The 25796-nt window shown below is 40.5% G+C and overlaps 1 protein-coding gene across 4 annotated transcripts in view; it reads left to right on the forward strand.

The window, feature by feature from the left end:
- The first annotated feature begins 1053 nt into the window (after positions 1-1053).
- Positions 1054-25796, forward strand: part of Setx (senataxin) — a 55376-nt gene continuing 30633 nt past the window's right edge. Inside the window, exons 1-10 of one of the 4 annotated variants that reach the window (XM_021642167.2) lie at positions 1054-1215; positions 1859-1972; positions 5703-5892; positions 8249-8459; positions 12655-12764; positions 16991-17210; positions 17788-17907; positions 20219-20390; positions 20517-20604; positions 20997-25085. In XM_021642167.2, coding sequence (XP_021497842.1) covers positions 5716-5892; positions 8249-8459; positions 12655-12764; positions 16991-17210; positions 17788-17907; positions 20219-20390; positions 20517-20604; positions 20997-25085 — 5187 coding nt within the window. In that variant the 5' untranslated portion in view covers positions 1054-1215; positions 1859-1972; positions 5703-5715. Of the gene's footprint in view, positions 1216-1286; positions 1526-1858; positions 1973-5702; positions 5893-7170; positions 7379-8248; positions 8460-12654; positions 12765-16990; positions 17211-17787; positions 17908-20218; positions 20391-20516; positions 20605-20996; positions 25086-25796 lie in introns of those variants that run through there. The other 3 variants (XM_021642318.2, XM_060389782.1, XM_021642242.2) reach the window with 3 other exon arrangements.

The following is a 25796-nucleotide window of genomic DNA, read 5'->3' on the forward strand; positions in this document are numbered from 1 at the left end:
AATGCTTATAATAATACTTTTAATTTGAAACTTTTGTCTATTTATTTACTATGAATACAATGTTCTGTCTGCATGTACACCTACAGGCCAGAAAATGAAACTTTTATTTTGATAGAAACTTTTGAAGAAATGGAAAACAAACACACAAACAAACAAACAAACAAAAACCCGTAAGGTGAGAAAATAACGGTCAGCCACGTGCTGGCTTTCAACTGCTGCTTCCTGATTGGCTAAAGCCCCTCTAACGGTCGCCAGCTGCTGTATAAGCCACGCCCCTTTCTGGAACATTCCTTAGAGCCTTACTTTCGTGCTTCTTGGCTTGGCTTCTCATTCGGCCTTAAGGTTCTCCAAGGTAGGACCGTCTCCGACCCACCTGCCCCCCACTTGCCTTGTTCTTTTCTGTGGCGTTGGCAATGGAACCCAGAGGCACAGTGAACTAGGCAAGTGGGGCCCATCTTCTTCCCTTTAAAAATAATTTTTTTAATTTTTGAAATTTTGGTCACTGTTACGTAGGCCTCGAAACTGTTCTGTGTACTAGGCCGGCCTCCAGGTCCGGATCCTCTGGCCTCAAGCCTCCTGAGTGTTGGGATGACAGACATGCTTGGGCTTGTAAAGTGATTTTTTTTTTCCCCTAAATTCCGTTTTCTGAGGGAATAAGTTGTGGGCGGCCCCGGTGTCCTTTGGGGGATCTGGAGTGTCTGTGTGTGTTCCGTTAGAGGCTCTGCTTAACACAAGGCCTAAACCGTGCAGGTGTTGTAGGAGCCTGGACTCGGTGCCGCCCTGAAGGGCCGTTTTTTGCCTCAAGTGGGCATTTTACCGTCTAGGTCTCTGACGGCTACTTGAGAGAAGGCCTTCCGGGCCTCAGACGTTAAGAAGCGGAAGAGCGGAACGGAAATGGCAGGTAAGTAAGCGTCCAAACCGACCCGGGCGCTAAAGGGGGCGGGGCGGGGAAGGCTCCGCGTCCGACTTAAGGCCCTTTCGACCGGAGCTGTTGGTTGGACGGACTTCCCCCTTAGCCCGGAAGTGACGCTGTGGCCCGCCCCCTTGGCGTACCAAAACAAGCAGGCTCCTGCGGGGGGAGGCTTAGGGCCGGGCCCCGCCCTCGCGGCCTTCGGGGGTTGGGCACCGGGCGCCGCCCTACGCTTCCGCTCGCGGCCGGTTGTCGGGCCGGGGTCATGGAGGTGGGCTGGCTTTGCCGCAGCCGGGCCGAGCCGGGTGAGAAGCGCGGCGGGCAGGCCGCGAGCGGGCTATCAAGCGGGCGGGCGCGTGGCGGGGCGCGCGGTCTGTTGCCGCTACTAACTTGTGGGCTGCGCGCGGCCTGCGGGAGAGGGCGCCGGCTCCAGCCCTTCGTGAGAGCAGCGCGCGACGGGAGCTGCGGCGGCCTCGGATGGGCAGCGCTTGGTGCTTCCTGCACGCCAGGCCCGCCGCGGGAGCCTTGCCGTTCAGGCATCAGCGCGGCTAGCTCTGAGCTGCGATGCACTGCGAGGGCCCTGAGCAGGGTTTCGGGGCGAGGGAGGTCTCCCGGGTAAGGGTCCGGCTGGTTGCAGCCCTCTGTCCTGACGTCGCTTCCGTGCGGGCACTGGGACGCGGGCCCCGATCCCCACCCCATGCGTGGCAGTGCAGACGGCCTCCCTCACGCCCACCGCACGCAGTGAACCAGTGCCCACCTGGCCCCCTAGGGGCGACAGCCCCTGGAGAAGTTAGGGATAAGCATTAAAGCACTCCCCTCCATGCACTGTAGTGTGTGGTCTAACCTGCCCTAGGTAACTCATCAGGTGACACCGTGCAAGGTGATGCAAGGCCCAGGTGAGATGCAGAATGTAAGGAACACTTACCAGTTTTTCATTTTTAATTTCAGAAATGTTTTTGGGGGCTGCAGTTGAGTTTATCTGAATGCAGAGCCTCATCTGTTCACAGATTAGTCTAGCAATTTCAGCAAAGAGGATCACTTCTCTGTAGGAAGTTTGACAAGGTAAGTGTCTTCTTAAAACAGTTCTTTTTCAGTTATTTGATAAATACTGGAGTTACATAAATATAGAATAGGCCCATACTATGACATCTCAAATTGCTTAGGTGGGGGCAGACAAATCAATAGAAATCCAAACTACCTTGATAAGGAGGGCAGGCAATAAAACTGAAGGATCGAGAAGGAAGTTCTCAAAGACCCTGGAAGAGACAAGTCTTCCAGATTGCTGACACTCAGGGTTGTGTTGTACACTGATTTCAGCAGGTGTTCTTTCAGAATCCGTAGTGGGGTACATTAAGTTATCAACTTGATGGTTTACATTCTTAAGGTTAAGAACTATGTAGATGTATGACGGCTGTATTGAAGGCAGATGGAGAGCTGCAGTCCTGGAATGCCAGACACTGAGTTTGAGGCAGAGTAAGTGGAGGAGGTGGGCGGTATATAGCAGGAGAATGAAGCAAGATCGTAGGGGCCTGTGAGTGGAGTGCAGTGATAGGAATTTTATTCCCAAACTAGAGTTAATAGGTGCTTTGGAAGTCTAGTTTGTGTAGTAACCTCTGGCAACATTTTGTGGGAAGAATTGGAGGTGGGTTAGATGAGGCAGAGAGATTAGACTTACTCAGTAAGTCAGGCAAATGATGAAATGTACAAAGACTCAGTGATACTGACAAGAAAGGACAGGTGTTAGGACCCAGAGGAAGCAAAGGAAGAGGGAAAAGAATGAGGTTACTGCTTTGGAAATAAAGCATGTGGCAGCACTGTCAGTGTAGGGGAATATAGTTAGTAAAAGATTTAAGTGTTTTTCTTTATTCCTTTTGAAATCTCATCTGTAAGTATTTTAATGTTGAAAACTACTCTAAATTGTTCAGAAGTGTGGAGAAAGTATGCTTCAGAAGTATGCTTCAGAAAGTATAAGCATACTTTTCTTTTTTCACAAGACAGGATTTCTCTGAAGAACCCTGGAACTCTTACTCTGTAGACCAGGCTGGCCTTAAAACTCAAGAGATCCACCTGCCTTTGCCTCCGAGTGCTGGGATTAAAGTCCTGAACTACCACGTCCTGCAAAAATAACCATTTTTTTAATACTTGTTATTTGTGTATATGGATGTATAAGAGAATACAGGTGTCTGCCAAGGACAGAGGTCTGAGATCCTTTAGAGCTGAAGTCACAGGGAGTTGTGAGCTGCCTGACATGGGTGCTGGGAAAAGAACTCTGGTCATCAGGGAGAGCAGTAATTAATCATGCATTAAGAAATTGGGAGTTTTTGTTTTATGTATATGAGTGCTCTGTCCTCATGCACAGTAGAGGGAATCAGATTCCATTACAGATAGTTGTGAGCCACCATGTAGTTGCTGAGAATTGACCTCAGGACCTCTGGAAGAGCAGCCAGTGCTCTTAACCCCTGAGTTAAGAGCATCTCTCTAGCTCCAGGGAGTTGGTTTCTTTTCTTTTTCTTTTTCTTTTTCTTCCTCCTCTTCTTCTTTTTCTTCTTCTTCTTTTCTTCTTCTTCTTCTTCTTCTTGTTCTTCTTCTTCTTCTTCTTTTCTTCTTCTGTTTCTATATATTCTATATAGCTTTGGCTATCCTGGAACTCATGGCCTTGAACTTACAAAGATTCACCTGTCCCTGTCTCAGGAGTGCTGGGATTAAAGGCCTGGATATATTAATGGTTTTGTATTAGTAGAGATAATGGACTTTGATTTTAGAGAGCCAGATTGCTATATCCAAACATTCAATGATTCTGATTAGGTTTCCTAACTTTTGATATCTCCTCTTTCTCAGTGAAAGGAGACCCTGTAGACATTTTTTTCTAATTGTCTTTTTCATGAAATTTAGTATCACTAATACATTGTCTTTGTGTAATGTATGCTTATATTTCTACATTATACACGAGGAAACTTTTCTCACAGATTGGCTCTGGAGTGATACTACCTGATGAGAATGCCTGGGTTGGGGCCGTGGAGTTTATAGACTGAATTTAAAGAAATTTACAGTGATTCTTGTAACTTTTTCCTTCGTTTGGCCAATAGTTTACTCAATTAGAAAGTTTCTGTGTGTGTGTTTTGCCTTTCTAAATTCTGGTTTTTGGTAGTGACTTAAATCTATTTCAGTGGCGCACACCAATAATCCCAGCACTGGGTGAGGCAGAGTCAGGTGGATCTCTGAGTTTGAGGCCAGCCTGGTCTAAAAAGTGAGTCCAGGACAGCCAAGGTTACACAGAGAAACCCTGTCTCAATCCCCCCCCCCCAAAAAAAAGAATAAAAAGCCTGCTTCCTACACCGATAGGCTAGGATTAGGTACCACCTCTAGCAACAGGAATAACTATTGTTCTTAGGGAAGGTGTGTTCCTTCTGTCTCATTGTCTCATTTGTTTATTCACTTATTTGTATTATTGTAATTGAAATGTGCTGATTATATGGCATATTAGCCAGTATTATTTATTTGCTCAGATTATTTCAGCTTTTACGATGTGGGTTTCTTTTTCTTTTTTACTCTGCTAGTGCTGGATCCTCCAGGCTCATTCTTCATTTTACCTGCTTTAAATGCATTACCAGGGCATACATTTGCTTTTTATTCAGCCATGGAACACTGTTTACTACAGTGGGCTTTTTATTGGCTTTTATATATAAAGTTTTTTGTATTGTATTTCATCTAGTGATTCTTTGAACTCTGGCTTCAATGCTACTTGGTAATCTTTTACTCTGTTCTATGTCATTTGTAATTCTGATAAACAGATTGCCTAAAATAATCATCTTTGACAATGAGTTCAGTATGAGCTACAGAGTGAGACCCTGGCTCACAAAGGAAACAAGTACCTTACTTTGAACCTTGGATATATTTGAATTTTCAGGTTTCCTTTTTTTCTGGTACCATCTTGCTACTTTGTTTCTTAGAGTCGGATAGGATTTGGAAGATCATTTTAAAACCCTTTAAATTGGTGTTTGGATGGTGAAGGATGGATTAGATCATAAAAAAAATAAACTTGGTAGCAATAAGTTGTTACTGTTTGTAGCTATTAGTTTATAGTGGATTAAAGAGCAGTGAGTATAGGGTAGCAATTTGTGTATATCTTGTCAATTAAGTATGTATAACTGTTGGTATAAATATGTGTTTTATTTCTAGAAGTTTCTAGAATTGCTCTTTAGGACTATGAAAGGTTTTTTTTTTAGCTTTTAATTGTAAGTTACTGAGAGACTCAAATCTGTATCTTGAAGACATTAGTTTATGTCTTTGATTTTGCATTAGTACTGTGTAGTTTGAACTTATTTGACACACAATAGCATACATAACCCTTAGATATATTTTAATTAACAGAATGTGTTCAAATTTTTTGCTGATGCTGGGGATCAAACCTAGGGAATATATTTGAGACAAGTACTCTGCCATTCTTCACTTTTGCCCTGCTTTCAGATTTGGGTTTAATCAGTTGATACGATGGGCAGCAGAAGTTGGGTGCAATGGCACACACCTGTAATCTCATCACCCAGGAAGGCAGAGTTAGGTGAATCTCTGTGAGTTCCAGGCCAGCCTGGTATATAAAGTGAATCTGGGACATCCAAGGTTACACAGAGAAATCCAATCTGGGGGGGAAAAAAGTTGGCCAGCAGAACATTTTGGCTGTGGAAGCAGTCTTTAAGATGAAGACTTGGATCACAAGTAGAAAGTATGCCCATTCTTCATAAAGAGTAAGTCTGGTGCGTTACTTGTTCTCTCTTTTAAGTGTCTTCTTTTCCAGTTACAGGTACAGAATGAGCACCTGCTGTTGGTGTACTCCAGGTGGTACCTCCACCATTGATGTCCTGAAGTGCTATGCTTCTAGCACTGGGTCAGGTGAATTTCAGACAGCTGATGAAGACCTCTGTTACTGCTTAGAGTGTGTGGCTGAGTACCACAGAGCCAGAGATCAGGTGCCATTCTTGCATGAGGTAATTTGCAGTGGATCCTAACAAGTGTAGTGTAGCTGTGGGAAGCATTCAGGGAAGTTCCAGGCTATGACTAAAGCCTTGAGGTCTAGTATAACTCTAGCACCTAACTTCCCAGTATATAACATTTACTACTTATTAATATCAGTTAATACTTATTGATAGGCTTAAATTGAAATTTAAAAGTAGTTTTATGATCTGTCAGTTGTAGTCATTTTGTGATAGTTTTATAAAATATTATCATTTCTGGCACTAAGAAAGTAAGGCAGGATAATTGCCAGTTGTAGGCCAGCCTGGCCTTTATAGTGAGACCCTGATTCCAAAAAATAAAAAGCTTGTTTTCTCTTTTGAGATGCTTAAGGCAAGCATGTTAGGTTTATTACATGTATCTGATGAACAGTAGATAATAGATATACTATATATGAGTATTGTTTGGTTAATATGTGGGAAGAATTGAGCATTTTATATACGAAATGTGAAGTGTTTTTGGTATATGTGTATGTTTTTATGTGTATGCATAAGCCAGAGATTGATGTTGGGTGTCTTTCTTGATTGAGCTCCACCGTATTTTTTGACACAGAGTCTATTGAATAATTCAGATAGGTTGGCTGGCCCAGCAAGCTCAGGGATCCACCTGTCTCACCTGGCATTGGGATTACAGACACGTGCTGATGCACCCAGCTTACATTAGTGCTGGGATCTAAATTCAGATCCTCATGCTTGCAAGGAAATCACTTTACTGACTGAGCATCTCTCCATCCTAATTTTTATGCTGAAACTATCCCATGTATTTGTGTATAAACTTACAATTTAAGGAAAAGCCCCTACTTCCCACTTGGAGAAAAGACTGGCTTCATACTAAGTAAGCCAAGGATGAGCTTGAACTTTTGCTCTACGTCTTCACTTGTGAGTACTGGAATTTCAGCATGTACAAGACAAGAAAGGCCTGCTTTCATGTATTTGACAGTGAAGCAGCAGTTGCTTCTATTTCATTTGCAATAGCTTATAGTTAGTAGATATGTGTAGAAGAAGGAGGCAGGGTAGTGTGTAGGTCTTTCATTGGTGACTTATTTGTTGTTGTTCATATGCTTATGTCTTGCTTGCCTCTTACAAGTTGGAGGTTTTGGAATCTTGATTGAACAAATCTTACTAGTGCCACTTTTTAGGAGCATGGACTCACATCTTGTTTCTGTGTCACTGTTGGTAATTCTCCTATTTTAAGTTTTTCTTTTTTAAATTTATTTGTTATTTATACAGTATTCTGCCTGCATGTACACCTGCAGTCCAGAAGAGGGCACCAGATCTCATTATAGATGGTTGTGAGCCACCATGGGAATTGAACTCAGGACCTCTGGAAGAACAGCCAGTGCTCTTACTCTCAGAGCCATCTCTCCAGCCCCTGAACTTTTTTACTGTCATATGTTCTGGTGATTTGTGATCACCATTTACTGGTGTTTGTTGGAGTGCCATGAATCATTCATGTAAGGCAGTAAGTTCTCTAGTCAGTAAATGTGTAAGTCCTACTTGCTTTATTGATTGGACTTTTCCTGATCGCTTTCTGAAATTAGTCCACTTAGAGTGGACTGAAGTGTTGAAGTAAAAGCGAGAATGGCACATCATTTCCTAGGTGAAAACTAGACCTGCTTAGTTAGGAAGGCCTGGGAAAAGCCAAGACGGGCTGAAAGCTAAGCCTTCATAACTTGTATAGCTAACTTGTGGATATCAAGGATAAGCTCCTTTTTGTGTGAGACAGGGTGTCCAGCTCACACTACCCTCAGACTCTCTGTGTAGCTAACCATGACCTTGAGCTTTCTGTGCTCTTGCCTCTGCCTTTCTGGTGTTTGAATTTTAGTCATGTGCCCTTAATGCTCGAGCAATTCTGTCTGTGCTGGGGATAGAACAAGAGCCTCATGCCTGCTTGGCGAGCACCCTAACAGCTGAGCTGTATCACAGCTCTTAAACTGCTTTTGCTTTTAAAAACTAAGTTCAGGTATATACAGTAATTTTGGACTAAAATAATGTAACCAGCTTTTAAGTGCCTTGGGACGCCAAACAGTGGATGAGACTCATTTATCTCAGTATTCACTTTGTTGAAGTTGTAGAAACCAAACCTCTAGCTCCAGGAAGGTTTCTCTGTGTAGCCCTTGGTGTCCTGGACTCACTTTGTAGACCAGCCTGTCCTTGAACTCAGTGATCTGCCTACCTCAGCCTTCTTAGTGCTGGGTTTGCAGGCGTGCGCCACTGCGCCTGTCTTGATTATAAACTTCTGTATATAGAGGAAAAGACTTTCTACAGGAATGATTGTCACACACATTCTATTTTGTTAAGATAAAAAGTCCCTGTTTTCATCTTTCTGCAGGTTCTGTGGGAGCTAGAAACCTTACGTCTCATACATCACTTTGAGAAGTGTATGAAGGCAGAAGTTGAAGATGATGATGAATTGTACATAGTAGACAACAATGGAGAGGAACAGCTGTTTGATTGTAGTGGCCAAGATTTTGAAAATAAGCTTCGAGTTCCTCTTTTTGAAATATTGAAGTACCCTTACTTACTTTTGCATGAGCGTGTTAGTGAGTATCTTGTTGTTTTTTTTTCCCCAACACAGGGTTTCTCTTTGTAGCCTTGGCTGTTCTAGACTTGCTTTGTAGACTAGACTGGCCTTGAACTCAAAGAGATCCACCTGCCTCTGTCTCCTTAGTGCTGGGATTACAAGCATGTGCCACCTCCCCTGGCTGTTAGTGAGTATCTTAGATAAGTTTTATTAAGAATTGGAGTTGGGACTGAAGAGACGTCCTAGCATTTAAGAGCATGACTTGCTCTTCCAGAGGATCTGGATTCAATTCCCAGCACCTTACATGGTAGCTCACAACCATCTGTAACTCTAGTTTCTGGGGATCTGATGCCCTATTCTGTCCTCTGAGGGCACCAGCCACACCTTGTACACAGACATATACAAAAACTCACACATATAAAATATTTTAAAATAATTGGGATCCATTGGACCTGGAGAGGTGACTCAAGTGGTTAAGAACACCTCCTGCAGAAGGCCTGGGTTTGGTTACCAACATGTTGGGTGGCTCACAACTACATTACTCATAACTACAGCTCCAAGAGATTTGATGCCTCTCTGGCATCTGTGGGTTCTTACAGTCATGTGGTGCACACACCACTTAAAATAATACATCTAAAGAGTCTAAGGATGTAGTTGGCTGTGTGAGAACCTTGGTATAAAAAAAATTTTTTTTTAAAGAATTGGTTTATCTAAGGTAAAAATTTGTTAGCTTTAATATGTAATTAGGGTATTTAATGTGTTGTTTTTAACAGGATTGGAGTAACCATTGTATACCCATCCATACAGGTTCTACAGTGAGCAGTTTTGCTGTATTGGCTTTTACATGAATTTTTTAAAATTATTTATTCATCTTACATTTTGATCATAGCCCCCTCCTTTCTTCCTGTTCTTACCCTCCCTCCCTGCTTCCCTACTCCTCAAAAGGAGAGGAACCCAACCCATCCCAGCACATCAAGTCACTTCAGGACTGCGCACATCCTTTTCCCCTGTGGCCTGGTGAGGCAGCCCTGACAGGGGGAAGTGACCAAGTAGCAGACAACAGAGTCTGTGTGAGAGACAGTCCCTGCTCCCCTTACTAGGGCACCCACATGAAGACCAAGCTGCCTATTGGCTGCATCTGTGTAGGGGCTGTAGGTCCAGTCTGTGCATGGTCCTTGGTTGGTGCTTCAAGGGTCTCTGCAAGCTTTTCTGGGCCTTGGTTCACATGTATCTCGTTCTTGGTTTTTTGGTTTTTTTGTTGTTGTTGTTGTTTTGAAATGGGGTTCTCTGTGTAGTTTGACTGTCCTGACTTACTTTATAGACCAGGCTGTCCTCTAATTTCACAGAGATCCACCTGCCTCTGTCTCCCTGAGTGCTGGGATTACAGGTGTGAGCTACCAAGCCTGTCTTAACATGTATCTCTTGACCTCGTTTTTAATGTTGTAAATTATCTACATCAGGGTTCTTAGCTTTGACACAGACTTTTTAGACCAGCTCATTTCTCCGGAGGACACTGCTGTTGGTTTTGGGATTGTTAGTAGCAGGCCTAGCCTTTATCCCCTATCTGTCAGGAGTCACCTTCTCTCTTCCCCTGTTACTGCTGTAACCAAAAATGTTCCTTGTTAAGAGAGGGGCAAAATAACTCTGAAAACCAGTGGTCTCTAACCCAGTTGTTTTCAACCTTTCTAATGCTGTCACCCTTTTATTTATGGTTTATGTTGTATTGACCAAAACTATGAAATTATTTCGTTTCTACCTCATAACTAATTTTGCTGTTATAACTCACAATATAAATATCTGATACACAGGATAGCTGATATGTGACCCTCAAAGGGTTCTTGTTCCACAGGTTGAAATCTGCTACTCCGATGAGGTGTGCTATTTACGTCTAATGCCACTACTAGGAAAGTGGAACTAGGAACCAAAGTCTCTTCCACAGAAACTTTCAGACCAGGCTGGGCTATATGAGACCCTCTCAAAGCAAACAAAACCACACCACTGTTCTATAGCCGTTTTCATTAATTGCTTGGTACAGAATCCTGTGTGGTGGTTCTAGTTTGAGTTTTGTATTTACATTCTTACTATGGATCTCAGTCCAGGATGGCCTTGAAATCAAAGTCGTGCGGAGCCTCCTGAGTTGGGAGGAAAAGTGTGGGCCAGTATACCACCAGGTATAAAGAACACCTTAGGACATCTAGTATGTAGCCCGTATATTCTCAAAAGTTAAACTGTGGTTTGGGGCCAGTTGAAGTTAGAATGACTAGGGACAACACATTAAATTTGTTATTTTTTCTCTTAATCTAAACGTCTACTTGCACACAACTTAATTTTGGTGCTGTACTGGGGATTGAAGGTAGGATCGTACATCCCTTAGGCAAGCAGTTGTATCCCTAGCCTGCTTAGTATTGTCTATTTTGAGGCAGCATCTTTAAGTGGTCTTGAATTCACTCTGTAGCTAGGCAGGCTTGTGACTCCAGGCTTTCCTTTTTTGTTTTGTTTGCCATGTGACTTGCCCTATAAATATAAAACACATACTTTATGCATTTTCTTTTCTTTTTTCTTTCTATCTTCTGTAAAGTACATAGCCGTTGTCTTTTTTTTTTTTTTTTTTTTTTTTTTAGTTATTCGTTTTTAATTTTATTTGCATTGGTGTGAGATCCCCTGGAACTGTTAGACAGTTGTGAGCTGCCATGTGGGTGCTTGGAATTGAACCCAAGCTCTCTGGAAGACTAGCTGGTGCTCTTAACCACTGAACCATCTCTTCAGCCCCCATAAGCTGTCTTTTTAAGACAGGCTCTCTCTTTGTAGCCCTGGCTGTCCTGGTACTTTCCATATAAACCATGCTGGGCTTAAACTCAAGAGAGATTCACCTCCCTCTGGAGTGTTGGGATTATAGGCCTGTGCCGCCAAGTTCTGCTTTTGATTAGTGAAATTACTAAATTCCAAGTAATTTGATTTTAGACATTTTTTATTATTCATGCATATGAGTATTTTGCCTGCATGTATATTTATGTATCACATGGGCAAAAACCCACGGAGACTGGAAGATGATGTTGGACCCTTTGGAACTAGAATTAAGATTGGATGTGAGTGCTGGGAATCAAATTCCAGGTCCTCTTGCAGAGTAGCCAATGCTCTTAACAGCTGAACCAATACTCTAGCCCTTTAAACATTATAAAGAATAATATACCATAAATATCAGGGCTGGATAGATGGCCCAGCAGTTAAATGCACTTGCTGCTCTTGCAGAGGACCTGAGTTTGGTTCTCAGCACCCACATGCTGTTCATAACTATCAGTAACTCCATATTCTGGGATCTGACTCAAACCCACTTCTGATCTCTATGGGCACAGGTGTTTGTAGTATACAAACATGCATGCAGGCAAAATTTCATACACATAAAATAAAAATATATTGTAAAAAATTTACAAATTTCTAAAAGTATATAAGCTTAAAGATTGTTTATACTTTTGTGTATTAAAAAAGGTATTGTAGGAGTTCCCTGTAAGCTGACCTCGTCTTAATTCACCCTTTAAGATAGCTATGATAGATAGCACAATAATTTTTGAAGCTTATCATTTTTAATAAATGATTTTTGTTTTGTTTTTGAGATAGGGTTTCTCTGTGTAGTCTTGCTGTCTTGGGTTTGCTTTGTAGACCAGGCTGGCCTCGAACTCATAGAGCTCCGCCTGCCTCTGCCTTCCAGAGTGCTGGGACAAAATTCATTTTTAAATAGAGAAAGTTAATTGACCAATAAGTGAAATTGAGATGACTAGCCACTAAGAGGAGCAGCTCACTTGTTCTTACTTTCAGTCCAGTTGGATCAAATGTCAAATGCAAGATACTGTATGTATAACCAAGCTCCTGAGATAGTCTTTGGAGATAATTACACAAAGTATACATGTTTTAGTAAATTTAAAATGAGAAGATCATTCTGTGTATAGTCACCATAAATAGTCTGTCAGACTGAATGTAACTTAGTGGTAGAATGTTTGCTTAGCGTGCCTCAGGAACTGGGTTTGGATTCCCAGCACCTCAAAAAAAAAAAAAATTAGGTAAATACTGGTCCATCAATTAACATCAGCATTTTTAATACCTTTGTTTTAAAAAAGGAGTAGCATTTATTTACAAAACAACCTAGGAGCCAGTTTTTAGGGCCTCTTTGCTTAAATCACTTGTTTTTGTTTTTTTGTTTTTTGTTTTTTTCTGTTTAGATGAACTGTGTGTGGAAGCACTTTGTCGAATGGAACAAACCAATTCCTCCTTTCAGGTTTTTGACAAATACCCAGGGATCTATTTGTTTTTGGTTCATCCCAATGAAATGGTGAGTATGAATGGTAGGCAATGCTAGTATTGGCTTTACATTGTACATATTAGGTAGCTTAAATATGTAGTCTTACTGTGTATTTTGTTTCAAATATTGTTTAAATTTTTCACTCTGTTTAGGATGCTATGTGGTTGTGTTTTGAACTTAAGCAAGGGAGTACTTGATGATACTTGAGTTTAAAAGACAAAAAGGGAAGTGGTTTGATGGTTCTAGTCAGGGTTTCTGTTGCTGTGATAAAGCACTGACCAAAAGCAACTTTGGAAGGAAAGGGTTTATTTCATTTTACATTGCCACATCACATCCCATCAAAGAAAGTCAGCAGGAACTCAGGAGAGGACCCTGGCAGCAGGAACTGAAGCAGAGACCACAGATTAATCCTGCTTATTGGCTTGCTCAGCCTACTTTCTTGTTCAACCCAGGACCATCTGGCCAAGGGAGAAGAGATATTATCCACAGTGGGCTGGGCCTGCCCATGTCAACCATTAAGACAGTACCCAGCCTTATGGAGGCATTTTTTTTTCAATTAAGATTCCTTCTTTCCAGATATGTCTAGGTTTGTGTTAAGTTTACAAAATGAACCCAGTATATTGTCAAACTGAACTAATGGAAGAAAGATTCTTGCTTTTGCGTTGCTGAAACATGGAAATGTCATTTAAAATATTAATTTTGCTAATAAGTGAGATTGAAGGAGGAGGAATTGCGGGGGATTGAATGGAACAAGAAAAGTTCCTAGATGCTAGAGATGAAGAAAGACATAAAGTTCAGAGGGTAGACGAGAACAGATGCAGAGAGCGTCCCTAAGCATGGAAATGGGACATAGCCTACCAGGAAGTGAGGCAGCCTACACACATAGGCGGTTCCATACACACTGGCAGTTAGAATGGAGTAAGTAGTTTAAGGCAGTTTTTGAAAAAGGCTGTTTTGCCAAAATATGGTGAGAAAAGATATTTTGTTCTTAAGCCTCCAGTAAGAAAAGAACATACTGTGGGGTGTAGTAGTGCATGCCTTTAGTCCCAGCACTGGAGAGACAGATGCTGGTGTATCTGAGTTCAAGTCCAACCTAGTCTACAGAGTTCCAGCATAGTCAGAGCTACATAGTGAGACCTTTGTCAGGAAAAACAAATCAAATCAAAAAAAAGGAGCATGCATGTTGATAGACTGTCAGTCAAGATGATGATGAATCTGTTTCCTCTTGTCTATAAATAAATGATAGGAAAAGTCCCCAAAGAGGAAGTTAGGTCATCAGACTAGGTGTTTCTGTGGACCAGCAATGGAAGAGAAGTATAGAGTAATGTGTTAGAATCCTATAGACCATGAGGAATTTATTATGCATGGTAATAGGAATTAGAAATATACTCAAGACACCAGAGTGTCTGTGAAAGAAAACTGACAAGAATACAAGTTAATTACTCCTGGGATGGTTGGTTGGTTGGTTGGTTGGTGTTTTTGTTGTGTAGACCAGGCTGGCCTTGAACTCAGATATTTGTATGCCTTTGCTGCTTGAGTACTGGCATTAAAGGTGTAGGCCACCATGCCCATTTACTGGCTTTTTAAAAGCAAATACCTATAGAAGACAGCTGTGTTAACTTTCTGTTACTATAATAAATACTGGAGATAATTCAGTATGTAAAGGAGAATCTTTTGGCACTCCATTCATTCAAGATCAGCCAACTGTGTAGCTTTGTATCTGGCAGCACCTCATTGATGGGGAGGTATGTGGCAGAGCAAAACCATTTCTCTTGTGGTAAGAGTGAAAAAGAAGCTCTGTCCTGCAGTTCTGTTTGAAGGTATATTCCAGTGTCCTGAAGACCTCCCTATAGGCTCTGTTGTTTAAAGGTTCTTTCCTGATAGTGTTGAAGACTAAAAGTTTTTTGTTTGTATTCTGTTGTTGTTGAAATGGGGTATTGGACCCAAGGCCTAAGGCACAATAGGCAAGGCACCATCACTGAACCCATAAACTAAGCTTATTAGCACCTGGGCCTTTGGAGGACATTTCAGGTCCCAAACACAAGTATCATCACAGCCATGTCTGGGGCCATATACTTGCAGGTTTGATGACTGAGTTGATAGAACTTTTTGTGTGACCAAAGACATTTTGAGCTACTGATGCTAATCCTGGCTGTGTAGTTAGACTGAATACTGCTGGAGACAGTTCCAAATGTGTAGTTTTAAAAAGGTGTAGATGAGCTGGATGGTGGTAGCACAAGCCTTTAATCCCAGCAATCAGGAGGCAGAGGCAGGAACATCTTTATGAGTTTGAGACCAACCTGGTCTACAGAGCCAGTTCTAGGACAGCTAGAGCTGTTAAACAGAAACCCTGTCTCAAAAAGGGTGGGGGGAGGGTTTGCATAGCTGGAAAGGGACTGGTTATAGTTGAGGGGAACACAGAATCCCATGTAGCTTGAACCAGCTTTGTTGGCTTTTCTGATAAGATCAACTTTTGAAGGACCCCGGGCTGATAAAAGTCTGTTGAATGGTGTATATGAAAGGGCAAGATTCATTTTTGCTGTCTGGTTGTAGATCAGAATGAAAAGGAATATGGTTTTGTTTTCAGTTGTGTATGTTACCATGAGTAAGCACTGCCTGCTCACATTCCTGAATTCAGTGTTCTGTTGGAAGGTAGAAAGCAGTGAGATCAGGGCAGTGCAGAGCCCTGGTGCTTAAGACACTGAGATAGGTATCCGGGGACCAGCTAAGCACTTACTTTAACACTTACTTTAAGGATGGTAGTATTAAAATAGAAGTCTAAGAAAGATAAAGATAAAACAAGGAAATAGTGGAGACAACTTTACTGGAACCTAAAATAAGACCACAGAGAGCCTCTGAGGATTTCAGAAGGGGAGAGAAGGGAAACTCCAAACCTGTTCTAAATAGTGAAAGAGTATCAAAGACAAATTTGAGAAAATTCTCAAAAAAGAGCGTAAAATACAAAGATACAAGAATGAGATGGATAGCAGATTTTTAGAAGTCATAATTAGATAAAAGAAGATATAAAGGACATTTAATTTGTCTTAAAGTCACTAAAGCAGAAATGCCAGAAACAAACAGAACTATAAGAAAAATGTTCTTTACATGGGATGAAAGAAGACAAGGGTGTTTTTACAGGGATTTTAGGGGAAGGGCTTAAAATACAAAATTGTATATCCAGCCAAACTCCCCAAATATTAAGATATAATGTCTTGTTCATACCACACAGTGACTTTTACTAAATAGTACATAGAAGAGTTTGAGATAATGCAGAAACATATGTAGTTGGCTGATTGTTGTTAATGTGGATGTAAGAAGCCCTTTTATAAAAATAAAACAAAAAATCTGAGTTTAGGTTGGGCATGTGATTTATTCCAGTTATCCCAGTTCTTGAGAGGCTAAAGGAGGAAGATTTCATAGGTTTGAGACCAGCCTGATTTACATAGTGAGTTCTAGGCTTCCTGAGTTACAGAGCAAAAGCTTGTCTCAAGGAAGAAAGTGGAGAAAAAGCCAAGTTTAAAGAAAGTGAATGTCAGTGCCTTGATTTAAGTAATCCCGGCATGTTGAAAAGAAGACATGCTGGAAAGGAACTTGCAGGTAGTGGGTAGATGGAAATGACCAAGATCTATTATATAAATTACTAAATTTTAAATAATAAAAAATATTAAAGAAAGGATAAAAATCCATGTGTAAAAACAGGTTTGAACAAATAAGTGTAACACAAACCAGCTAAATTTATCAGCTAAAGTCAGGATTGGCTTATCGAAGACTTAAGTCATTTTTCCTAATAGACATACCTAAAATGTAAGGGAGGCCAGGCATGGTGGCATGCGCCTTTAATCCTAGCACTCAGGGAGGCAGAGGCAGGCAGATCTCTGAGTTCAAGGCCAAGCCTGGTCTACAAAGAGTCCAGCACAGCCAAGGCTACACAGAGAAATCCTGTCTCGAAAAACCCAAGGGAACACAAGATTGATGGAATGAATGGAAAAGAATTACAAAATATTTAATATATAATAATAATAAATGAAATACATTATTAACATAGGACAGATTCCTACAAGTGTTTAAATGAATGAAAATGATTGTTTCATAAATGATTTAGTTTGAACCAGGATAAAATAAGATCCATACATTGCAGGAATATTCCTTTGATGTCTTCTGAAATCTGTATTGTATATTATTATGTTGTTCAGTGTAGATAATTGTTCATTGCATGAATAAATGTACAATCTTATTTTTTTAATACAATTTTTTAGGTTCGGCGATGGGCTATTCTGACAGCAAGGAACCTGGGGAAGGTGGACAGAGATGACTATTATGACTTACAGGAAGTTTTAACTTGCCTTTTTAAAGTCATTGAGTTGGGGCTTTTGGAAAGTCCAGACATTTACACATCTTCTGTGCTTGAAAAAGGCAAACTGATCCTTTTGCCTGCACACATGTATGATACTACCAACTACAAAAACTATTGGCTAGGTGAGTATCATTTCTACATGAACTTCCCTAGTGTTCTGAGCACAGGGAGATTTCCTTATTACAAGATTCTTGTTTCCTTGCTAAATTAGCTTAACTATTTTATATCTTACTAAGTAGTTACTGTAGATGGCCTTCCAAACAGGTACGTTTTCAAACATTGGCAAGTGAGTCTTTTGTTTGAAGTAGAAGTGTCAATGTTTGCAAGTCACTGTTTGATTAATTCTAGTCCTTTAAAGTTATATGTCATAGTTGGTAGCAGTTTTCTTCTTAGTAGTTTATGAAGTATATACAACATGTGTGGGTGTTTGTGGTGTCTTAGATTTTGTGAAGTACAAGTTGTGTGGTAGTCATCTTAGAAATCACCTTCTACTACGGACAGCACTGCCTACATGTTTTACACTAGAAAAAGTGTCAAGTTCTATTGTTAGGGTGTGCTGTGTGAAGTACCTCAGACTAAATAGCTATCGGGAGCTGGATTCTGTTGTATTTTGACTTCCTGCCCTGCTTTCTTTATGCCAGCTAAGAAAACATTTAGTGTAGTGTTAACTTCCTCTAGTAAACTGAAGCAATCTTACAGGTATTTGCATGTTGCTGACTATTCTTGAGGAACAAGCCATGGATTCACTCTTACTGGGCTCAGATAAACAAAATGATTTTATGCAATCAATTCTTCACACCATGGAGAAGCAATCAGATGGTAATATACTTGTTAAATACTTTTGAATACTATGATAGCATACTTTTAAAAATGTTGGTGTTGCCCGATGGTAATGGTACACACCTTTAATCCCAGCAAAGCCAAGTGGGATCTCTTGAGTTCAAGGTCAGTCAGAGATACATAGTGGCGTGTCACTTAACAGTGGGAAGAGCCTTTCCAATTTAGAGTCTGTCTTTGCTTGCTGCTTCATTGATCTCTGCTTCTCTAGGGTGGTACTGTCTAACATAATAACCACCAGACATACTGAGGTACTGAGAATCAGTTGAAATGTAAAAATCTAGTTTTTCATTCCTACTAGCCTTATTTTCAAGGCTCTATGGTACTAGATAGTATAGACCCACAGCATTTTCATCATGTCAGTCTGCTCGCTCTAGATGGCTGGAAAATGAAGCCAGGAACTTGTAATTCAGGAAGACCATGAACTTGAAGCCAACTCGAATTACACAGTGAGACTCTGTCTCAAAAAATAACTAGCACCCCCCCCACACACACACACAAAGGAGGACATGAAGCCTGTAATATATAGTTGTGTTGTGTTATTATTAGGCCCCAGCCTCTCCTGATGGTTGTGCAAAGCTGATCATAGGGGACCTGAAAAAGGAATGTGTTGGTAAGGAGAAAGCATGTCAGAACGTATGAAAATACACTCACTGGCTTCTGGAAAGATGACTGGTGAAAAACTAATCTGTTTATATCTAATTTAATTGAGATTCTAGAAGAAATAGCACTATTTTCTTTCCGATGGCATACATTTTCCTGCTAGATTATGCTACTAATAATAGACTTGACAGCACATACTGAATACATTGTTCGTACATTTCTTCATTTGTGTCTGCACACAGTCTTCAGGTGTAAGTCAATGCTTAACATAGTTGTTCTCACATGACTTTTCTTATTTGAGATCTTACTATAAACATAAAGCACCATCAGAGGTTGTGAAGGATATAAAATACGTAAGGAAGTCTACACAGGGGATGAGATAAGCAGTTTGGGTTGGGGATGGTAGACCAGCACTGAAGAACAAATACCAAGCAGAGTTAGCAAGGTCTGTGAGAATTTTAAAGCTGAAGGTGAAAGGCACCTAAACACTTGAGTAATTGAACAAGCTGTCGCACTGGCCTCCACAGAGTACTCTGGGAATTAAACAGCTGCAAACATTGACGACACAGCATGGAATCTATAAGGCTGGTTAGGAATTTGATAGGCAGTGTTGATGGGGAAAGGCATTCTGGTATTACCCACAAACAGCTGTTGATTTGTTTTTGCTACAAACAGTGATTATGGGCATATGAAAAATAAAGCTTAGAAATAACAAAATCTTGAGTTCTTGACTAAGGACTGTGATGTTGAATCATAGAAGGTATTTAACCAGGATCAGTGCCTGGGGAGAAGGCAGAAGTGGACACTTCATGAATAGCAGGAATTCCTACATGTCCATGAAAAGTGTACAGCAAAGATAAGAAATAGAATGGGTGTGAAGAGTTTTACTCTTGCTCAAGAGTTTTAGTCCTCAGCATGATACTATATGTTAAGCAAAATTAAGGATCTTGCTGAAGCAGAAATTTTAGATCTGTAAATACCATTTTTTATTCTTTTACTCTTTTTAAACACTGTGGAAAGAGGGAGGGAGAGAGGGACGGAGGACCCTTTTGAAAGTCTGTTCTCTTCAACATTCAGGATCTGGAGATTAGAATCAGGCTTCTGAGCTTGGCAGCCAGTGCCTTTAAAGCTACTGAGTATTAACTAGCCTTCACACTTCTTTTTCCTGTTAACTTTCCATTTAAAGTTGGGGCATAAATTTGTGTGAGGGCTTAAGTGAATTAGGAAAGATTGTTTTAGGCATAGCAAAATGGTGATGAGGTTGCATTTACTTACAGATCATTACAAAGTTTGTTTCCTGTTATTATTTATTTTTGCAAAGAGATTATAGTTTTAAAACATTTTGGAATTTTTAAAACATTTTGGAAGTTTTAAAACAATTTTGCAAGCTGTGTGGTGCATGCCTTTAATCCCAGTACATGGAAGGCAAAGGCAGCCTGTTTCTTGAGCCTGGTCTACAGAGAGAGTTCCAGAGCAGCCAAGGCTGAAACAGAGAAGTATTATCTCAACAAAAACAAAAAAAAACAAAACAAAACAAAAAAAAAAAAACACTACTCACTTTAAATTAGACATCACTTTAAATTACTTGCTATTTTGCTTTCAGTTTTCACTAAGACTATCTAATTCTCAATAAATTTTAGAATGTTTTTCTTACTGTTTTATAATTTAGAAATTGTTCATTTTATTTCAGATGACAGCATGGATCCTTTCTGGCCAGCATTACACTGTTTCATGGTGATTCTGGATCGCCTTGGATCTAAGGTGTGGGGTCAACTTATTGACCCTATTGAAGCATTTCAAACCATTATTAACAATGTAAGCTACAACAAAGAGATCCAGAATATACGGAACAGCTCCATAAGGTTGGCTAAATATCAGAATTTTAAAAATAATGTATCATAGCTGATTTACCAAGGAGACTTTTTTCCTCCTCTCTCTTCTCCAACCCCTGTCATTTCAGTAATTTCTATTTATTCTTAATATTTAAGGACCAAGTTAGAACCGGAGCCACATTTTGATGATATGGTGACGTGCAGCCAGATTGTTTATAACTATAATCCTGAAAAGACCAAAAAGGTATATAACATTTTAAAACATGAAATGATACTATAGAGACAGTGCTCTGTGGAGTGACTGGGTGCTGATTCTGTAATGTGTAGTTAGTCTGAATACACTGTTCCACAAAGACCCTGTGGTGGGACTGATGCATTTCACGTGGGGAACGTGAGCTCTAACCACAGGGGAATATTTTGGTAGGAGTAATCAAGCCAACTGACAGGAAGGTTGAAGTACGTGAAGGTGTGAATTTTTATTTACTTTAAACAGTTTTATAATCAAATTAATGTTAAATATAACATATAATAGACCAAAAGAGTAAAGCTGCAAAATATGTTCCTTTTCTACAGTTTGGGTGTTGACACTTAACATGATAGCTGTTTATCTGAATGTTGGTTATTTTTTCATTTTAGGATTCAGGGTGGAGATCTGCCATTTGTCCAGATTACTGTCCTAACATGTATGAAGAAATGGAAACATTAGCCAGTGTGCTTCAGTCAGATATTGGTCAAGATATGCGTGTTCATAACAGCACCTTTCTGTGGTTCATACCTTTTGTTCAGTCACTCATGGATCTTAAGGATTTGGGTGTGGCTTACATAGTAGAAGTTATTCATCATCTATATTCTGAGGTCAGAGATGTCCTCAACCAGACAGATGCTGTGTGTGACAAAGTCACTGAATTTTTTATTCTGATTTTAATATCTGTGATTGAACTGCATAGAAATAAAAAGTGTTTGCATCTGCTGTGGGTGAGTTCTCAACAGTGGGTAGAAGCTGTTGTGAAGTGTGCCAAGCTTCCTACCACTGCATTTGCACGGAGTTGTGAGAAGTCACCTGGAAGTACCCCTAAAGGAGCAGCAATAATGTCGTCATTGGGATTGCACTCAGTGCAGTCTAACTCTGTCCAGCTTGCTTGTGTACAGCTGATTAGGGGTCTCCTCAAAGAAGGTTATCAGCTTGGTCAGCAAACACTTTGTAAGCGGTTCTGGGATAAACTTAACTTATTCCTTCGAGGAAATTTATCCCTGGGTTGGCAGTTGACTGCTCAAGAAACCCTAGAGTTACAAACATGTTTGAAACAAATAATTAGAAACATAAAAATCAAAATGCCCCAGTATAGTGCTTTTGGAGATCTGACATTTACATGTAAAAGTCCTCCATCTTTTAAAGAAGAAAGTGAACAAATAGACACTAAGTCTAAAAAAGACATTTATTGTCTGGAAAACTGCAGCCCAACATCTTCTAAAGAACCAATTAAAGCTGACAGCAATCAAGTGTTGAGTAAGGCAGATATAACAGAGGTGGAGAACTTGGCCAAACAACACTATATTGATTTGAATGAAGAAGAGCATCTTTCAACTGAGTTGTGCTTGAAGCGGAAGAATGAGGCTCTTTTTTCTGAAAGTGCTCAACAGCAAGTTAAAATAAGCCCAGAGGAGTCTGGGAAAGAAAACTCTTCATACAAGCCGCAGAATAGTATATCAAGAAATGGTCCAGAATTGGGTTCTGATAGAGGAGTAATAATATCAACACATTCATTGACTGATTCTAGCACTGATTCTCTGGAAAAGGTATCTACATCAAGTGAAGATGTCTTGTTGAAGGACGGCACTGTGGGTAAAACCTCAAAACCAAAATCTAAAGCACAGAAAGATGAAATTTGTGCAAAATTATCACATGTCATAAAGAAGCAACACAGGAAAAGTACTTTGGTCAATAACAACATCAATCTAGAGGAAAATACAGCTATCTCTGATCTTGAGAACTTCTGTTCAGGAAAAGATAGAAGTACTCTAAAGGAAGATGATGCTATCACACGTGGTGTGTCCTTAGACTCTGCTCTGGATGATGAACATGGACAGCAAAAATCTCAAGACAGTCTACTGCTAAAAAAGAAGCAGATAAAAAGTGAGGAGTTGGATAATACTTCTTCTGATGAAAACAAGTGTCAAAGGCAGAAAGGCCATGCTGCTGTTCCATGTGAGGGTCCTATACAGGTAGTAGTAGAATCGAGAGATGTAGTTGAATTAAGATACGAGGAAATGAGGAAGAGTACAGCGCTGACTTCTGATTTGGTAAAAGGACAGGTGCCTCCTCCTGGCAGTAGCAAGCCTTCAGTAACAGGTTCTCAAGTAGACCTCTGTAATGTAAGCGTAATAGCTCAAACTACTGTTATTCAGTTTCCATCAGGTTCAAGTAAACAGAGTTCATCCGAGCTACCAAAAAAAGATGATAAAAGATGTTTGACAGCTAATGGAAACACTGCTGACTCTTGCCGTGGACAAATTATTGTTATTTCAGATTCTGATGAAGATGATGAAAGAAGTGGTGGCACTGAGAAAAACATCAAACAGAGCAGCAAAGTAGGCATGGAGAAAGACTGTCCAGAGCAGCAAGGTTCAGTAGTTAATACCAGTGTTGAAAAGCTTGTAAAGGAAGAAGGACCACAGTACCCTGAAGAAATTGAGGACTCTGAATCTCAGGTTTTTGAGTTTGAAAGTTTATCTGAAGTGTTTTCAGTTTGGCAAGATCATAAGATAGACAGCAAGAACACCCTTCAAGAGGAAGGGAAAGGCTGTGTAACCCATGTAGCTGATAGTACAAACAGTACCTTGGGTTGTGGTGCTGACTCTGTGTGTGAAGAGGTTAGACACCAAGCAGAGGATATTAAAGAGCATACAGAACCACATAGTAGTGTTTCTGCTGAGGAATTTTGTAAAACTGGAGTAAAAAAATCTAAGAGAAAGCGATGTGACAGAGTTACAGCTGAAGATCCTCAGAGGCCCTCCTCTTCTGTTAGAGCTGAGCAGTTGCCTGATGACAGAGATATTACTGGAAGTGATTTTAAAAATACAGACACGGGGACATCAGCTCCCAGTTCAAGTGTTGAGAGAGACTCTACAACACAGAAAAAGTCTACAAAGCCCCATACTCACTCAAAACCTGTTAGGAAAGTTCCAGCTTCTAAGGCTACTAAGAAAACACTTCCAGACACCAAAAGAGGACAGAATAATAAGAGTTCATGTTACATAAGTTGTAGAACTTCTCCTGCTATTGTGCCACCAAAGAAATTTCGCCAGTGTCCAGAGCCGACTTCAACAGTTGAAAAACTTGGCCTGAAAAAAGCTCCTCGGAAGGCTTTTGAGTTGTCCCAGAGGTCTTTGGAGTGTATTGTCCAGTTACGTGACCATGGTAAAACTGTTGGAGTAGTCAATGCCCCCAAAAAGACTAAATTAATTTCTCCTCATACTCTTTCCATCAAAAATAATAAGCTTCTGACAAGTCAGGATCTTCAGTTTCAAAGGCTTGTGAGATCCAGATCGCATCAAAAACGAGACCTTGATTACAAAAATACTGATATTTCAAGAGCAGTGCCATGCACAGTGCAGGTTTCGGATGGACTTGAACCAGACGATGATGGGCCAGATAATCCTGGAGGAAGTGAGCCACTTTCCAACAGTAATGAAAAAAAATTAGCAAAATTCATGCTTGTGAAACCAGAAGAGGCAAGAGCCATTTTTGATCATCAGGTAACTGATATAACTTCACTTGTGAACCAGTGCGAATCTAGAGTGTTAAGTGGAGGAGTGCCAACAGATGTAATGATGGTCTCTGCTTCAGAGGATCCTGTAGGTGGAGATGCCTCCACAGTGCAAGTTGAGGAGGAGGCAGCTGTGGAAGCTGGAGAGCCAGAATCAAGTAGTGATACAGATGATGACAATTTATTCCTAACACAACATGATCCTCAAGATATGGATCTGTGCTCACAGTTGGAAGATGATAAACCCATTATAGTGGCTCATAAAAAAGATAGAGTTCAGAGAGAAGATTCTGTAAGTCGGCCTCAGTTGGAGTCTTTGAGTGTCACAAAGTGTAAGTACAAAGACTGTGTTGAAACCACGAAAACTCAGGGTAAATACTGCCCAATACACTGTGATGCTAAAGCAGCAGATGATGATGTGTTTCGTAAACCTGGCTTGCCTCTGTCTGTGGCCAGGCCTTCGAGACCTACTACTACGAAGATATTTAGCTCAAGCAGTGCTTCACGAACTGCCAACCTTTCCAAGACTTTGGAAAGTACTACATTTCAGTCAGCACTAAAAAAGTCAGGTGGGCCACAGCCAAATTTGAAGGTGACACCACCACTTTCTGTGGTGTCTCAGAAGCCAGTGGCTGCAGTGAAAAGTTTATGCAATATTTTTCATTTTCAGACTCCAAGCAGTTCCAACAAGCAGAATTACAAGCCTACACTTAATGATAACAAGCCTATGTCAGCTTCTTCTCCACTGAATATTCTCTTGCCATCACAGTCTATCTTTGACACCTTCATTAAAGAGGTCTTAAAATGGAAATACCAGATGTTTTTGAACTTTGATAAATGTGGTGCCCCACCAAGTCTCTGTCAGTCTATCTCGAGACCCGTGCCTGTTCGATTTCAAGATTGTGTGGAATATTTCAATGTTTTTCTCCCTTTAATTATATTGAATGCTTTTGAAACAGTAAGTATGCTTTAATTCTTTGCCCCTTCTGTAGATAAAGATCAGAGAAATGGTTGGTTATGAGCATATAGCCCCAATAGCTTCTGTTTGACTCTCTTCTTCAGTGAAAAAGTATTGGAGGGCTTTGAGTTGTTCAGTATTTAGAACAGGGGGTAGTGATACTAGTTTGTTACACAGCATTCTTAGTTGTTGGGTAGAAAATAGACTATAGAAAGGCCAGCAGACTAGTTAGATTGGTTACAGCACCTTGTGGGTAGAATGGTGGCTTTGTTTGGGTGGTAGCTGTGGAGATGGGAAGGTTGTAGGGTACATTTTGCAATGTATCACTAACTAGTGGAAACAAAAAAATAACTGATTTGAGGCTTTTTAGTTAGGTTGTACTGTTTTTATTCTCTCCCAGGATTGGGTGGAGGAGCCTCTTAAGTACACCACCTCCCCTCAGTTCTGGCTGGAAAGCCCTTTCTGGATGTTTAGCCAAAAATGATACATAGTGTGACTACGGGGCTATCTCCACCCCTCCAGTGAGCAATTGCTTAACTTTGTGCAGAAGCAGTTCCACACTAAGAGTCATTGGTGAATGGTTATGAGAGGAACTGAGGGCAGTTGCAGATTTAGCTATTTAAGTCAAAATGTTATTGTAAATAAAATCCTTTTTAAGGTGCCCAAAGGTCATTTGTTTTTGAAAAATAAGTATATAACAGCCTTTTTACA

This window comes from Meriones unguiculatus, chromosome 8 (assembly GCF_030254825.1).
Source record: "Meriones unguiculatus strain TT.TT164.6M chromosome 8, Bangor_MerUng_6.1, whole genome shotgun sequence".
Classification (NCBI taxonomy): Eukaryota; Metazoa; Chordata; class Mammalia; order Rodentia; family Muridae; genus Meriones; species Meriones unguiculatus.